The 17,054-nt window shown below is 32.7% G+C and overlaps 2 protein-coding genes across 3 annotated transcripts in view; one reads left to right on the forward strand and one right to left on the reverse strand.

Moving 5' to 3' along the window:
* LOC119831447 (kinesin-like protein KIF18A) overlaps window positions 1–5,267 on the reverse strand; it is an 8,809-nt gene extending 3,542 nt beyond the window's left edge. Inside the window, exons 1-7 of one of the 2 annotated variants that reach the window (XM_038354786.1) lie at window positions 4,506–5,267; window positions 4,194–4,412; window positions 3,772–3,977; window positions 2,848–3,149; window positions 2,487–2,665; window positions 1,185–2,100; window positions 631–762 (exon numbers count right to left, since the gene is read on the reverse strand). In XM_038354786.1, coding sequence (XP_038210714.1) covers window positions 631–762; window positions 1,185–2,100; window positions 2,487–2,665; window positions 2,848–3,149; window positions 3,772–3,977; window positions 4,194–4,412; window positions 4,506–5,042 — 2,491 coding nt within the window. In that variant the 5' untranslated portion in view covers window positions 5,043–5,267. The remainder of the gene's footprint in view (window positions 1–630; window positions 763–1,184; window positions 2,101–2,486; window positions 2,666–2,847; window positions 3,150–3,771; window positions 3,978–4,193; window positions 4,413–4,505) is intronic. The other variant, XM_038354785.1, reaches the window with a different exon arrangement.
* Window positions 5,268–7,346: 2,079 nt separating this feature from the next.
* On the forward strand, window positions 7,347–9,737 carry LOC119831254. Its single transcript, XM_038354547.1, has 6 exons — window positions 7,347–7,350; window positions 7,589–8,375; window positions 8,514–8,613; window positions 8,995–9,099; window positions 9,210–9,365; window positions 9,678–9,737. Exons 1-6 carry the CDS (start codon window positions 7,347–7,349, stop codon window positions 9,735–9,737), a joined length of 1,212 nt encoding a protein of 403 aa, XP_038210475.1.
* The last annotated feature ends 7,317 nt before the right edge of the window (window positions 9,738–17,054 follow it).

Raw genomic sequence — 17,054 nt, forward strand, 5'->3', positions numbered from 1 at the left:
GTTCATTATAATATATAAAGTATTTTGAATAAAATACAAATATGTGTGCAGAAAAATAAAGACTACTGTAATTTCTTTCTTCTTTCTTTCTAAAAATAAATCGCGATATCAGAAATAGAACAATTAAAAAAAAAAAAAAAATATTTAGAACAAACACGGTGTGTCCGCCCGCACAGCTGGCTTGACTCTATGCACACGCGCAGCGTGGGCTCCCGCACCAGCGACAAAAGCGGTACGGCAAGATTGCCGCCGGTGCGGGAGACACGCTGAGCGTGTCATAGCCGCATCGCTGGATGAACAAAGTTTCTGGATCAGCAGTGAAATTGTTAATTTTATTTATTGTTCTTAAATATTATTGTCTCATTATTTCACCTTTTAATTGTCCTACTGTACCTACTCCCAGTAATATTTAATATTCATTTAACAACATGAAGGCATTACATATAAGACATGACACGCAATTAAATAAACTTGATATCAAAAGAATTTAAAACACCCCCGGTTTTACAGTGAAGTTTCAGAAAATATATAAGGTACCTTTAATTTTCGTCAACATTTTTACACCTCCACCTCAATAACAACCAACTACAGAAAAAAACTTTCAAATAATTTTTCTTTTTTAATATTCACCTTGCACATTCTTTTGCAAAGCAGTCCCATCCCTGGCAACGCTGGAACCAAAACCGGCCGCGGGCTTCACCGGCGGAGCTGGGTTTCTTCTGAACGCCGCTGCTTTACCAACCACCGGTTTTACTATTTTCGCTGAAACATGGCAGTAGTTGAATTTATGCTTAACTATTTATTCTAACAGATGAACTCTTGCTAATTTGAACTATTTCACTAAAACTTTTCCGAGTTTTCTTTTTATTAACCTAATCTAAATATGGAAAAAATTGTATTTAACGAAATTTACTTTAAATTTTTATGACAAGTGGTAAACTTCCATATCACTTTTTTTTAAAGAAACAAGGAAAGGATTGGGAAGGGTGAGGAAAAGGATCCCGTATTCTTTTCCTCACCTCACCTTCCTTTGATTCTCCCTCTCATCGATAGAAACACAGCAGTGTGCCGTGTATGGTACCAATTCGTACCAAAGCGTACTCGACTCCCACACTCATCCATATTTATAATAAAAAAAAAAAATAATTCATCCATACTTATTCACGAAAAAAAATACAACCCACCTCTATCATTAAAACTGATGGGTCGATGAATAATATTAGTCCTATCCTGAAGTCCAGTCTTTACGGGCTCTCTATCCTTGGGTTCTGCTTTAACTGGCACTTTCTTCCAAGAATTCATATTATTCGCGAGCACGAACGTCGAATTCAAGCTGTTGGGATCGATAACCCCATAATTATTCTCAATGTCCAACGCTGGACTATTTTCTCTCTTAACCTTCTTGGCCGAATTCAAATTTCTCGTCGCATCCAAACTTTCGAATGAATCATTTATTATTATCGTCTCATTATTAGCCAGTTTTATCGGTGTCCCTTTGCGTTTCTTAGCTGATAACTGTTTAGGTTCTTTGTTCTCTATGTCTGTCAAATCATCACTATCCGTTACAATGTCTATAGTTGAGTTTACGTCCTTTTTACCAAAGTCCAATGTAGTGGTCGGTTTCTCCAAATCGAGAGAGGAAATGAATTTAAAATGCACGTCGTTTTCTAAATCTTCGTCCGACCACGTAATTCCTTTAGCGGACTTTGCTTTCTTCATGATTTCGTGATATTCTTCCGTCAATGCCGGCGGAGCTTTGTCGTAGCCTTTGAGCGTCAGGTAAAGCTTTTTAAGCATATTTGGCATATCGCTCATGTAATCCGTGAACGCTGTTATTTCCTGATTCTCGATCGTTAGCAATTTATACCGCAACTCGTCTCTAGCCTTAATGTGTCTGAGGTCACTTTGCAATTGTTGTTTCTCAACAAAGTCAATGATATCTGGACAGTCGGTTAGTGCCTTGTTGTATAGATTTTTCATTTTCTTCCGACTCTCATCCCACTTCGTCCAAGTGGTCATGATTTTCGTGTCCAATAATATGGCTTTCTTAGCGTAACTTTCCGCTGCTCGCTCCTGACGAGGTATGTCTTCCGTGCGTATCTAGTAATTGTAATTATTTATAATATTAGTATAATTCTTATTATATAATTTCTACGAATATATTTCTAGAATAGTCTTCCCATTACATTACCTTATTTAAATCCAGAAATTACAAAACTGTGTACTTTAACTTCCACATTGTGATAAATATCGCAAAGTACCAAACTAATATCTAAAATAATTTATTTTAAACACTAATTTAGTTTCTTCCCATAAAAATACATTCATTACTAATAACTGAACTACTCTATATATATAAATTTAATAATTTAAATTATATAAATATAATGAATAAATCTTGTTTAAAATTTGATAAAAAGTATAACATCTATTATTGTAACTTAACAAAAATATGCAGTATAACATTTTTAAAATTAAAAACATACTTGATTCAAAGGCTCCGATGAAGACCGATGAGCTAAATCAGCAACATGAGAAAAGGCCCTTGTCCTCAGACGTTGCCTCAAAGCCAAGACTTTCTGCTGGCACATGAGAGACAGTAGCTTTTCCTCAAGTGCAGTATGGGTTTCTTCCTCAGCTAATATGCGTTGACGCCATTGTTTCACTGAAATATATTTATGTTTAAACTAAAGCATATTTAACATGTTACTGCGGATAAACACATTGTACAATGTAAGAAAGCTAATTACTAAACTTTTTTGTATTGTTACTTTTTTCTCTGTTTTAACAAGTCCATCTCAAATCCAATAACAATCCAAAACAGTGCATATATAAAGAAACACTCACCTTTCTCCTTATTCCCATCAGTTTCTTTGACCACCCTGACAGAAGAGAGTGACAACTTTGCCTCCAATTCCTTGATCTTCTTCTTCAACTCTTCATTGATCTTGAGGTACTGTGATAGCCTCATCTCTCCGTCCACTATATTCTTCTTAATACTGAGCTGTATCTTGTTAGCCCGAGCTGCATATTTTAGAGTGTTATATGTGTCCTCATAACTGAGGCTCGATGGTGATACATTTGCAATCATAACTGTCTTGCAGTTACCGCCCAGACTGTCCTTGAGGAGGCGAGTTAGTTTTGAGTCCCTGCAAAAGTGGAAAACTGAGTTCAAATGAATAATTTTAGAAAAACTTAAGAAAGTGTAAAAAAGCAGTGGTGGCTCAGTGGTGAGAACCTCGGACTTCAAAATCGATAAGTCAGGGTTCGAGACCGGGCGAGCGTGCAGGAAATAAATTGATTTTTCAATTTATCTGCGCATGTGGATAACATCACCACTGCTTAAACGGTGAAGGAAAACATCGTGAGGAAACCGGCATGTCCGAGAATTAAAAGTTCGACGACATGTGACATCTGCCAACCCGCACTTGGCCAGCGTGGTGGATTATGGCCTGAACCCTCATAGGAGGCCTGTGTCCCAGCAGTGGGAACATATATGGGCTGATGATGATGATGATGATGATGATGAAGAAAGTATAATGAATATTTAACTTTTAAAACTATAAAGTTCAAGAGTTTTAAATCTCAGTTAATATTTATTCTAATTTTACTTCTAAATTTAAGGCCACAAAAAATCTTAAATGTTTCAATATCTTTAAATGTATTGTATACTTATGTTAATAAATTAAAGACTTCTTTTCATACTGCAGTTTAAAAAAAAATGTTTCAGCAAGAATTTTCTCAGTATCCTACTGCTGTTTTAATGATTACCTGTAGGGTATGTAACTGCTTCCATCAGCCAATTTATTTATACAGTTACCCAAAGACAACAGACTCTTGTTAATATTAGCGCCTTCCTTGAACCTCTCCCCAATACAACCTGTGGCGGATGCGCGTTCACTACCAGCCAGGTCTATCATAGATAACTTCACAATACGCAGTTGACTGCTAGTCTTATATCGCATCTTTACATACACCTTAAGGAATAAATTTTAACATAAGTAAGGACATTAATTTGTAAGATATAAATTTGTAATATAATATTATATTTCTGTAGAACTTTAATAATATTGTAGGAAATAATGATGTTAGTTACAGAGTATTTATTATTCAAATTATTAATGATGTTGTCTCATTGAGATGTCATGATTATTAACATTATTATTGTGAATTAGTTAACTGTTTATGCTTACTTGAAACACAGCATGGCTTCTTGAACTCTCTGCATTGGCATCTGTTGGATGTTGGGTTCTATTTTTATTACCATTTTCCAACATATTTAAAAGTTCTCTTGCTGTTTTGATATTGTGCAAAGTTAATCCAGCCACCATTACTCCATACTTGGAATCTTCACGCAATTGCAGTGGAGTACTTGATGGTTTTAGTAAGTCATAAACATTTTCATTATAGACCTGTTAAATGTGAAATAAAGTTATAAATATTTGATTTAAAAATAAATTGAAGTTGAATTTTTAGTTTTACAGTAGTCAATTGGCTATACTTACTTCGATGTATGAAACTCCGATGTCAAACTCCCTGTCCTTTTCAAAAGAATTGATTGTATAGAACAAGTGTTCCATAGTCAAATATGTTATTCCAGGATTTTCCTTGCTTCCAATCATAGTGAATGTCTTCCCTGCACCTGTAGCCCCATACACAAACACAGAGCAATTGTACCCTTCCATCAAGGAGGGTAACATTTCTTTAGTTGTGGTTTCAAAAACATCGTAATTCGATGCATTCTGACCACACACATTATCAAATACAAATTTCAATTCTTTGTTGCCGCGTTTAAGAAAGTTTTTGTTTGGTTGCTGTACGCCTTGGTAGAAAAAGGGACGAATTTCCTCTTTCGGGTCAAACACTAACATCCTGTCATCAACAACATCCACGACAATTCTGTTGTTCTGTTCCATTTCTTTGCTATTCATCGGTCGAACCCTGACAACAACTTTGATATTCGCTGCCATGTTCTGTGTAGATCCGCTTCTTGAAGGGGCAGCAAGCTTTGGTCCTCCAGGACCTCTTTCGAATTTCACCATCGTGTTAATAGGCACGGTAACATTTAACTACACACACCGCTTGTCATACAAATACACAAATAGGTAAAGTTCCTTCTTATAGTCCAATCCAATAGAAATAATAACTAGAAAACACACGTCCTATTAAATCAACGTAGTCAAATCGTCATGATAATAATTCGTTTTCGTTTGAAGTTCAAACATTTGAATCAAACGTAACCGTCAAATTTTAAATTGACAGACGCTTCTGCCGTTCCCCGCCGGCCGCCAAAAACAGTCGCGTCATGCGTTCAGAAATAAATTCCCGAGTTGCTATTTATAAAAATTTATTGTATTAGAATAAATTCATTAAAAATTAAAATCATTTTGAGAGAGTGTTAAAAAAGTAGGTCCCGGGTGAATTACTATTTTAAGTGTTTATATAAGATTTGAGTAAGTTATTTTATATGTTTAGTTTGTAACAGGTATAAATTTAAAGTACTACTTTGCTTGTATTATTATATTACATATATTCTACTTTAAAATTTAAAGTTCTTAATTCGAGTTGCTCTTTAACATTATTACCCTTTGTTTTGTGTTATTTCTAACTGTAGTCAATTTATTTTTGTATTATATAATTAATATGTATTTATACAATTTATAAATTCCAATGAATAAAAATAATAATTACTACTGACAAAAATTATAACAAATACCGCGACTATTCAACTTGACTCAGTTAAACAAACAACATTTAAATATATTTTATTATTTTTTTTATATTCACAAATAATTGCCAAGTAGCACACTAGTTATAAGTCAATAAACCAACATTTTGTCTTTTTGCACGAGAACGAATAAATAAAATAAAGTAAAAAAGGTTGGGCAAATATATTACCAACCACCGAAGATATGCAATTAATCCGGTTTATCCTCACGCCAAATTAACGTTTATTTATATACAACGCGCCCAAGTCTGCGTCTTTATTGCAAGGACGTCGTTGTATAAGAAACAAATACAATTTCCTCTTAATTTCCGCCGCTGATCTTATCTGGACATAACGAGAGCCTTAGCATTCAGCGGGGACTCCACTAAAACTTCGGTAAAGCCGAAATTTCATCGCCCCTCTATTGTGTTTAGCAGAGACAAGATTTGGGACCGGCTGGGGTGTAAAGAGAAGTGATCTGTACGAACTCCATAGAAATATATATGTTTACCTAAAAATACAATATTTAAATCTATACCTGCTAATATTATAAATCTGAAGAGTTTTTGTTTGTTTGTTTGAACGCAATAATCTCAGGAACTACAGTTCCGATTTGAAGGCTATAGGCTATATATGTACCACGGGCGAAGCCGAGCCGGACCGCTAGTGTTATTATAAAATTATGTCCATCGTCAATGTTTATATTTGAATCTCTGTTTGCTGTAATCTTAAAATCAGTCAAGTGTGAGTCCCATTGAAATACTAAGAGTTTAAATACAACATATATTAATAATATGCTATAAAAAATGAGCTATAGAGTAATTGTAAAAAAATTGGTCTCCCATCCAATTCATGAACATTTCAACCGTTTAACCCCATTTTTTATGATTGGTGAAGTAGAGACAGACACAGAGTTATTATCGCATTTATAATATTAGTGGGGATATAATATTAATAGTTTCCATTAAACATCAAATAAACATTAATATTTAGTCTTGACTTTGAGCGTAATGTGAAGAATTAAGAAAGTAACTTGTAAAATTAATTCAAGCATTAGATTCGGAGAAGGAAAGTTATAATTTTACGTAGACAATATCGCGTATAGGACTTACCTAAATTCTGATATCAGTACATAACAACATTCCTTAATAATTTAATTAATACTAGCCCTAGTTTCTGAACGGATTCATGTGATGTGGGTATTAAAACCAAAGGACGTTAGACAAACCGGTACACCTGGCAAACTTAACTAATTAATCTCAGACAAGGGTGCCTAATTTCATGTAGTAAGTACTAGTTTTTAGTCGAAACAAATAGATGCCTAATTTGAAGGCAAGCAATCATAAACAAAATCACTACTTTGTATAAAACAAAGTCGCTTTCTCTGTCACTATGTCCCTATGTATTCTTAAATCTTTAAAACTACGCAACGGATTTTTGTGTTTTTTTTTTTAATAGATTCAAGAGGAAAGGTTATGTGTATAATATATCTATTAAACTACTTCAAATTTAAAGCGTGCGAAGCCGCGGGCAAAAGCTAGTTAAGAAATAAACCTAAAATACCTACTTATAAAGGAGGATATGCTTCTATGATTTTCGAATGCGAGTATGATTAAGCAGCTTAGAAAAACTTATAAGAATGTGTAAGCAATAACTTTAACATACTTTTTGAGCATAATGAATTTTGTTAATAAGAAGAAATAATTGATATAATATATTATGCCAAATCCAATTAGTATTTGATTAATAAATTATGAAGGTAAATCACATGTGACATACCGTTGTAACATGTAATTAGTTGCGAAATATTCACATATGTCTTCTGATATAAAAGGTTCTCACAATAATTAAATTGCACCAGAAATTTAATTCGCTCTTTAGCTTCGAGACGTTTGCTATTTCATAGCGCATCTACCCAAGAAATGTTTGATAAAATTTTAAAACTTCTTGAGGATCCCAAATATCCATGCCTTGGTCCGCATTTGCGTCTACTAAGTTTAACTGGACTCTGGCATCCAGTTCTCAACCGTATAACACGGCTTAAAATAACCTTGTTTTACCTAACAGTTCTCTTTTTCTTCAGCCAATACATAAAATGTATTATTTTCTTTGACGCGGATTCATTAAAACTTATTTTACAATACATGCCTTTTCATATGGGAATCGTGAAGACATGTTTTTTCCATAGACAATACGACAAATGGTCTCAGATGATTGAATTTATTTCTAAACTAGAGACTCATCAGTTAAAACAAAAATGTTTTAACCATCTTCAGATAAATTACATTAAACGCAGTCGTAGAGTTACCTATTTCTTCTGGGCACTAGCATTCTTCTCAAACTTTAGTATTTTCTCAGAGCCATACCGGAAAAATCAGTCGATCGAAAATGGAACAAGCACTTACGTGTACATATTCGATGGTTATACTCCATTCAGTCGTGTTCCACCTGGTTATTACTGTTCAATGTTCATACAAACTGTTTTTGGACACATTGTAAGCGCTTATGTCGTGGTATGGGACACATGTGTCGTGTCCGTAATGATATTCTTCGCTGGACAGTTGAAAATATTTCGAGCTTACAGTAAAAATATCTTCGATGAAGGTAGTGTTGTGAAACATCGCCAGCAAATTGCTAATTGTCATTTCTTTTACACGGAGCTGGTAAAGTGAGTAAGAGTTTTGCGTAAATATCTACCCTATCTACTTAATCGTTGTATTTAAAATCAAATATTTTTTTACTATTATCACATATAATATAATACTGTACTAGTATAATTAGGTTTAAACTAGCTTATTAATTTCAGGTACCAGAAATTATTCAACTCTTTGATATCACCAGTTATGTTCGTGTACTTGATAGTAATTTCCGTGAGCCTGGGAGTGTGTATAATACAAATAGTTGAGGTAATACTAAACTTCAATCGAATTACTTTGTCATTCTTGATTTTGACTATTATAATATTTAGTCGCATGATACTCCACGCCTACTTTGAGAAAAGTTAAAGAAATTGTATTTACTGCAGTAAATAAAAGATTTGTCTATTTGGGCAATTATTAAGAGAATACCTTTCCTTATGGTAATACTTAAAACCATAGAGAACCATAGACCCGTTTGCGTTTAAACGTTAATAGCGATTATTCTGTATTTTTCTGTATTATACTATTATTCTGTATTGATAGATCTTTGACTAATTGTAAATTTACTGAGAAATTAGTTGTAAACGAAACACTACACAGGTAATAGATGTAGGAACTATATTAGAATTACTATTTTACATTTTCCAGCTGCAAAATGACATCGGGGCGCAAATATCCGCCGGTTTATTCCTGATCGCTTGTCTTATTCAGCTTTTGATATTTTATTGGCACAGCAACGAAGTGACCAATGAGGTAAGGATTTAATTCAAATACAGGAACTTTGAAAAAATTGCGAAAAGAACGCCATTTTTTAATTGTAGAAAAACATATCAAATATTTTCAAACTATTGTCTTCCTCATAGAGCCTTTATGCATGCTGCGGTCCTTATGAAAGCAATTGGGTTGGTGCTGATTTAAGATCGCAAAGACAGGTCGCTTTGCTGATTGCAACAACAAATAGACGACTAATTTTCAAAGCTGGTCCTTTCAACGAAATGTCGCTCTCCACTTTTGTTTCGGTTAGTATTGTGAACTGCATTGAACTAGTCCGTTAACGGTTGTATTGAGTTAAAGTAATGAATGCTTTTCTTCAGAGTTCAATCCTATTGTGATCAGTCCATCTATAAATATTTAAGTAGAAATTTTATATATTAAACAATCGATATTCTGTATTTTTTAACTTGCAACAAAAAAATTATTTATTTAGGTATTTGTACTTAATTTACGTTAGTAGTCACACCGAACAATTAAATACAGATATAAGAGACATAGAGTCCTAGCCTCTATATTTTTTTATAAACATGCTTAATTGTCTTTATTACTTTTTTCAGATTTTACGCACAAGTTACAGTTTTTTCACACTGCTGAATGAAACTGCGAACAATAAATAAGTCCCTAGAATTTTGCAATTTTTTTAGATGTTGAAATTTCAATTTATCTCGCGAGATTATAATCTAACGACACTTACAATTTACGGTGACTTATATTAACGTACTACGATTATCCCTTCAAAGAAGCTCCTAAATTTATGCATTTTTTTACTCATATTTAACAAGTTAAAGCAAACCAATCAACATAAATACTATATAACTTCTAAAGCCATACCCACACGAAGTCATGGTGTAATTTGGGTAAAGCTGTAGAACTACAAGTTTAACTATCACCAGTTTTTACTGAATTACAGGATATAATTTGCTAAGCCTTGCTGATAAATGCTGGGATAATTCTTATACGATTACATCAATATAACGAACTGACTCACAAATGTAGGTACCCTCCTTAATCGAAATTATCTCTAAACTGTCTGAAGATTGAATACGATACAATCAGACCGGTATTTAACTCTTACCAAGTTTGACATCGTTCCCAGTTGCCAAGAATCCGCAGTCCAAATCGATTACAACTCGAAATTTCTCGTTAATCGATTCTGATTCAGCGAGTTTTCGATTGAAATGGTATGAGGTACGATTCGATTAAATGTTTGTAACGTAAGTTATATTTGCGTGGCGAGTACTCATGAGCTATCCCTAATAAAGTTTGGATAACTACGATAGTTGAACGTGTACCGTCAGCAGCAGAATCACGGATGGATCGAATGAAATATATCCTGCGGAATGTGATGAACATTAGATTATTAGAACACTGCAGTCATTTTACTGCATAACTCAATACTTATATAAAGGACATGATATTAAGGAATTTACTTATGTTTCTTAAAAAGATTGATATAATGTATGAAATTTCTTACGCTTTTCTAACAAAATTAAAATCATTTAAGTACAGTAGTCGTGTAACTGAGTAGTAATCAAACAATATGTATACCTAATGCTCTATATATAACAAAACATAAAATTATATTGTCTATATAAACAGTTCTCACATACAAAACCATGGCCAAATCTTTCATCACCTATTTCAATAGTTAACGAGTTTGACCACGGTTTTTTAAAATTCCAAATCATTAAAAGATAGACTAAATTAAATCTTTAACAGACAGACAGACACATTTTCACAATTATACTTATTAAGAATTAATAAAATGAAATAAGGAGAAGTGATGAATATGCATAAAGTCTTCGTCTAAAATCGCAGTTCGCAGTTCGCACCCTTCTGAATTGGACGCTTAACCGATAACTCATTAAGTCTCCAGATACCGTGGTAGATCTAAATTACTCATAACTCGAATGTAAACCAACACAGACGTAGATCCTGTACAGTCCATACAGCTGAATTAACATATAAATTGTTTTGAATCCGGCGTCTACATCCCGTTAAATTATTTCGCGAAGTTCGCAAATTTACATGGTAATTGGTAAAACTCAAGATTTGTTGTTGGGCTCGCGATTGTGCGGTTACATGGAATTTGTAGTCAACAACCGGCAAGGATTGGATAAACATCTCACCAGTCTGGATATTAATTGATCTTAAGGTGTACGCAATTAATTACGGACTTGTTGATGCCGGCGAATTCGTACGCATGGATAAGAATTTTCTGTCTTTTATGACATTATGCAAAAAAAGTAATTCCCGTATCCCCTTGGGTATGAGGCAAATTCATTAAGCATCTATTTCACAGATTGATTTTCTTTACGGAGACATAGGTGATCAGCCTTTGAAACCGAGACATTTTTTTTATAATATATTTTATACATAAATATAAAAAATTCTACTTAGTACAGTAGCAATTTTGTATCACGTTTATTTGTAAGACCCATGGAGGCGTATCATAATAACCTATTTACAGACTCGTCTCATTACAGCTTTATTGTAATAAAAAATATACGTTAAACCTACATAGAAAAGTCCTTTATTTTACTTGAAATAAATCGTCGAGCTCCAACTTAATGTATAAATGACACGATTCTTTCGTAAGCAAAATAAACAGCTACTTCGTTGAAACGCTAGAATATTAAAAAAGAAAATCATGTCATTTTATTTCACTAATTCAGTTCCTTATACCAATTATAAATCCAATGAAACTTAAGACGGCTAGACTGAAAAGGTCGTTTCTTTGTCAGAACAATAAATTAAAATTAATGAGACCTCTCTTACATTGTCCTTTTAATGATTCTTAATCATTAAAGATAATTATGTTATCTAATTATTCATGAATTGATAGGTTATAATACATTTTATATTTACGCCCATGTATATGATGGAACTGTTTTGATTATTTTCTGTGAAATAAGTAGGTATGATATATGTTAATAGCCTTACAAATTTTATTATTTAATTGATCGTCAAACAAGCCTCGATTTTAAATTTTTTTATGAAGATATATACCTAGGATAAATTGTTGGATTTGTTTATTCAAATGCTGTGTTGGAGCAAGTTCCTAATTGTTAAGATTATACGTATATGTCATATTGTCTACGTATTTAATTTTAATGATAATAATAATAGGTCAACATAAAAAGCCAATAGCCAATGTATATTTCCATTTAATATTATTGTTTGCCACTTGCAGGCAGACTTTGCTGTGTTACAAAACAGCTGAGTTACTGGATTTATATAAATAAGCTCCTATTATAAGAATCACAAACAGACTCGAAATTTTTTTTTTGAACTTAGGTTGATAAATATTGAATTTACGTACTTATGAAATATATATAAATCGAAGTTCAAGTATCTGTCTGAAGTCAGGGACTCCTAATTCATTAAAATATTAATAAAGTAATACCACAGATAACATAATACTACACAATATTATGTTATCTGTGTTAGTTCACTAACTCATTTATGAAATTAACTTTTATTCGTTCAATGTTGGGGCAATTTAAATTTCGCGTAGAGTTCTTAGGGCCGATGAGTTGACAGCTGACGACGGTACCCTAGAGTCCCCCTTTCGGGTCCCGCGACAAAGGAATGTTTGAAAAATCCCTCTATTACTTTTATCGAACTTCTGAAGACGTATATACACATCTATAAAATTGATTTCAAATATATACAAGGTGGCAGGTAATATAATATTAATAAGGATTTTTCAACCGACTTCAAAGAACAGGAGGTTATTAAATTGAAAGAAATAAAATTGGTAATGCTTAAATGCTTACATATTTATTTCAGTATAATGCTTATTCCTGTTACTTTTTATGTTAATCATACTAACGTTATTCCAAACTTTACGTAAAAACTATTTCTTAAGTTTCAAAAGGGTTCAGGAATCCTAAAGTTTTAATGGAATCTTTACTAGACTAAAGACAAGAGCTCTAAGGTTTGCTCTTAGTTAAGTATGAAAGCTGAATATTGGGAACAAAATTTATCCGCGCTATTTCCATTTATGTTATATTTATTGACATAAAAAAATTGATTTCGAAAAATTTGCTACTGCTTATAATGTAATTATAAGAAAGTGTCTCTCTATTTATCATACTGTTACCTACGCCTTGTCAGTGACCGTTTATATTGTACCTTGTAACTGTAGAGCCGTTGACGTACCTACTTTAAGCATCTAGACTAACAAACTGCCAATTATAAGATCTTCAAATAATGTCCAAGCGGCGTTGTATGAAACATTCATTGAAATCAACACCTTATCTGCTGGATTTAATGTTTAAAGTCTGTTGTATCGCTCATTAGAAACGTCTGCTTATTGAACACGTAGGCAGAGTTTTGCTTTGGACAATTTTGAGTCTGGTTGCTTACTGTACGACAATGTTTTAGTCCAGTAATTTGGGTCGATGTTATGTTGACTTCTCCTTTACTTCTTATATGAAATATTCACCGGCAAATTTTAATTTCCGAACTATATCTACGTGACATATGGAATAATCATTAAATAATATATAAGCCTACTACTATCTCAATTTGGTATGGAAAAGAGTTATCGCCAAAAACACGTAGGTATTAAGTATCACTGGCGGCGCTCGATGCTCCGAGTACGCCCAAATTGTACATTAATCAAAAATAATTTAATTGCATATAAATTGTTTTCAAGATTAAATAAAAACAAAGTATAAATTGTTGGAAATTTTCAGTTGTTTATTACATCTTGTTATTTCTTTGTTATGTCTCCTTTCGCTGTTTTATTTTCTTTATTGACATTTTTATAAAGCTTAGTTGGTGAAAGTCCTTGACCTACACATTTCATCCATTACCGAAATACACTTTACTTCATAAGCTAGAGATATTCGAATGATTGCCAGACAATATTATTTCATTGCTATTCTCACAGGATTTACTGTGAAAATGCCGTCTACTGAACTTATTTTTATCTAATAAAATTCTTACCTTATTTCTCAAGTCCACCGCTAATCCAATAGTACTCGGACACTGAAGTACAGACATGAGAGCTCTCGGTAAATGTACAATAATTTGAGTAAGTTTTAAGAAAGCTGCCTTCGTTTTGGAGACATTACTATTGTTGATATTATATGAGGAAGGTACACATGGATTTAGGCTTAGATTGAACACTATTTACTGCTTATTGTTATAAGCAAAGAATATTGAGTGAGATAGTGTATACATAATAATATATGGTTTTATTATGAACCAAGAGTAGTATTGATATTAGAGGTAGATATAAGTTGTGAAATGAATTTATAGAGCTTATAGAAGTTCAATTAGTGGTTTAGTAATAATTAATGATTAAGGAAATAACAAAATACATGTACCTATACGTAACTCAAATAATATTGAATATAAACTAAAACAAGGTTTTTTCTTCTTTGGCCAACACCGAACAGTGTTGACTGGATATGCAATTACCTACTCGAGAATAATCTAGAATATAGATCATCGAAACGTTTCTCAAGGAAGTATGGAGAGCTTTAAAATTACGAAACAATTTTGTAAGTAGAACGCACCTCAATTTCATAGACCATATTCGATGATAATATCTAAATTGTTATGTATAACCTCGTGTTTATCTAATCTCAAAACTACAAGCATTTGTCAGACGAAGATGAATCCCAGCTGGACATCTGCCAACCCTCAAGGCGGAATAACTAATATTTTAAAGAATTTCAACTTTACGTAACCACTTAGACAACACGAAATAAACTCAAAGTTGAGCCAATAAAAGGATTACAAAAATTCTTCAACTTACTCAACTTAAATAAGTAGCCACTTCAACTTTAAGTTGTGCGTTTTTAGACAGATTTTAAGAACGCCATTTAGACCATTTTCACACTTTCTAAATTATTTATTTATACACTTCTTCACTCGCGAGGATGTCTCTTACGCGACTAGTGTTCATTAGATGAATTTCTTATTTCACCCCTTATTTATTAATATATCACAAAATATGACTCAATAACTGGTAACCCTACACATTTTCCAAATATTATAGTCTATAATATTTTTAATAATCACGCATTCTCTGATATCACAAATTTTCAGATAATTTTTTATATCTATTTTCTTCTATATATATACAAAAATATCGGTTATATATAGGACAATAATATCGGTTGACAATCAACACACGGTGTGTTCGAATCTTCACAAATACCAAACATTTTCCGCCATCCACAAGGCAAGAATATTTTTATCCCAGAAATACTGTCATCACAATAGCTAGAAAATACATAAACGGTTCTATAACAATCGCGTATCGATATTAATTTTTCGGTTAACCCGTCAAAACCTCGCAGGGGATCTTGGAACATAATCAAATAGAGAGGGAAGCCAATTTTCCGTACGAGCGCCGGCGCTGAGGAGCCGGAGGTCAAAACGTATACAGATAGTCACCAAATTAAGCCAAACTGTTTCGTCCACAAGGATAGCAAATCTACTATATAATAATAATAAATAATAGTTTAAAAAAACTATAAAACACGCTTTAACAAAAATCATATTTTGCAAATTGAAAAATGGAATAATTTTATCAAATTAGTGTATTGTCATCGGTCCTCAATAAATCTACAAAGTTTGAACGAAATCTGGCCGTTTAAAGTGGGTCAAAATCGCGCCCAAAGAAGTCGGTTACAAACAAACATACAAACAAACATACAGGTGAAGCTAATAAAAAGCGTGTAAAAATAAGTCGGGTTTTCCTTCCTGACGCTATAACTCCAGAACGCACGAACCGATTTCCACGGTTTTGCATTCGTTGGAAAGGTCTTGGGCGTCGTGAGGTTTATAGCAAAGAAAATTCCGGAAAAATTTCAACAGAAAAGCGGGAAAAACGAAGCCATCTGGTGGCGAAACGGAGTTCGCCGAGTTTGCTAGTATTTTATAAATATTATTTTTATGCTAGACTAGTTGACCTCCCTGACCGTAGTACATATTATGTTGCCTATTTCACTCACTAAAGATGCAGATTTTTAATTGGTGAAAGAATTTTTGTAATCGGTCAAGGTCCATACTTAGGTAAACACAAATCATATTCCTGCACCTAGTACTTATGATGACACATTTCAAAAATATTTAACTAGTAAATGCTTTGATATTTGTATTTTGGGACTTTTTTGTATAAAAGGAATGAATCAATATTTTAGTGATATAATTTATGAATAAAAATGGAAAAGTAAATCCACTTTTTTCAAAGGCCTAACTAAAGCTAAGGCTTTATGAAATTTACAGCTAGATGAAAATTATATCTCGAATTCTACAATTTCTAATTTTATTAAATCTGTGGACATTGTAGAATACATATCTTTCAATGGTCGCATCACATGTAGTAAACGGATTGTGACATCTTGTTAGAAGGAATGAAATCTTCAAAAGACCTATGTTGGAGCTGAGGCGTAATTGAAATATTAAATCCTAATCGTTTCAGTCATTTCATGTGGTTATATCTGTTTATTATTTTTGTACAAATTTATTTTAAGCTGGACCTCAAAATCACAGCTTCGTTTTGTGTTTAGTATTTAAAAAGAAGACAGAGCTTCATGGCGTTATTATGTCGTAAGCTTAATTAAAAAAGCGGTTGAAATAAATCAGTCTAAATTCTGTTTCTAATGTTTTCGTAGATTCATACCTGAGTTGATTTTTTTCTTTTAGATTAACACGTAAATGCCTTCGAATATTTAAATGTGCATTAAAATTAATCATCAAAAATAGAAATATAGACTGTAGGTGCTTGAATATATACTAATATTATTCATATTATGTCCACACAAATAAAAAGTTAAAATATTAGCCGAAATGGTGGATATAGATTTTTTTGAAATAACGCATGCTGATGTAATTAAAAAATGGGTATCGAAGGCTATCTATAAAATATAAAAGTATGTTTAAGATATAATATTATCAGGAATTGGTAT

Source organism: Zerene cesonia, chromosome 13 (genome assembly GCF_012273895.1).
Source record: "Zerene cesonia ecotype Mississippi chromosome 13, Zerene_cesonia_1.1, whole genome shotgun sequence".
In the NCBI taxonomy this organism is placed as follows: Eukaryota; Metazoa; Arthropoda; class Insecta; order Lepidoptera; family Pieridae; genus Zerene; species Zerene cesonia.

Coding starts and splice junctions, on each gene's coding strand:
- LOC119831254 (XM_038354547.1), top strand. Junction 8,376..8,513: donor TTTTACACGGAGCTGGTAAA/GTGAGTAAGAGT, acceptor TATTAATTTCAG/GTACCAGAAATTATTCAACT. Junction 9,100..9,209: donor GCAACGAAGTGACCAATGAG/GTAAGGATTTAA, acceptor TCTTCCTCATAG/AGCCTTTATGCATGCTGCGG.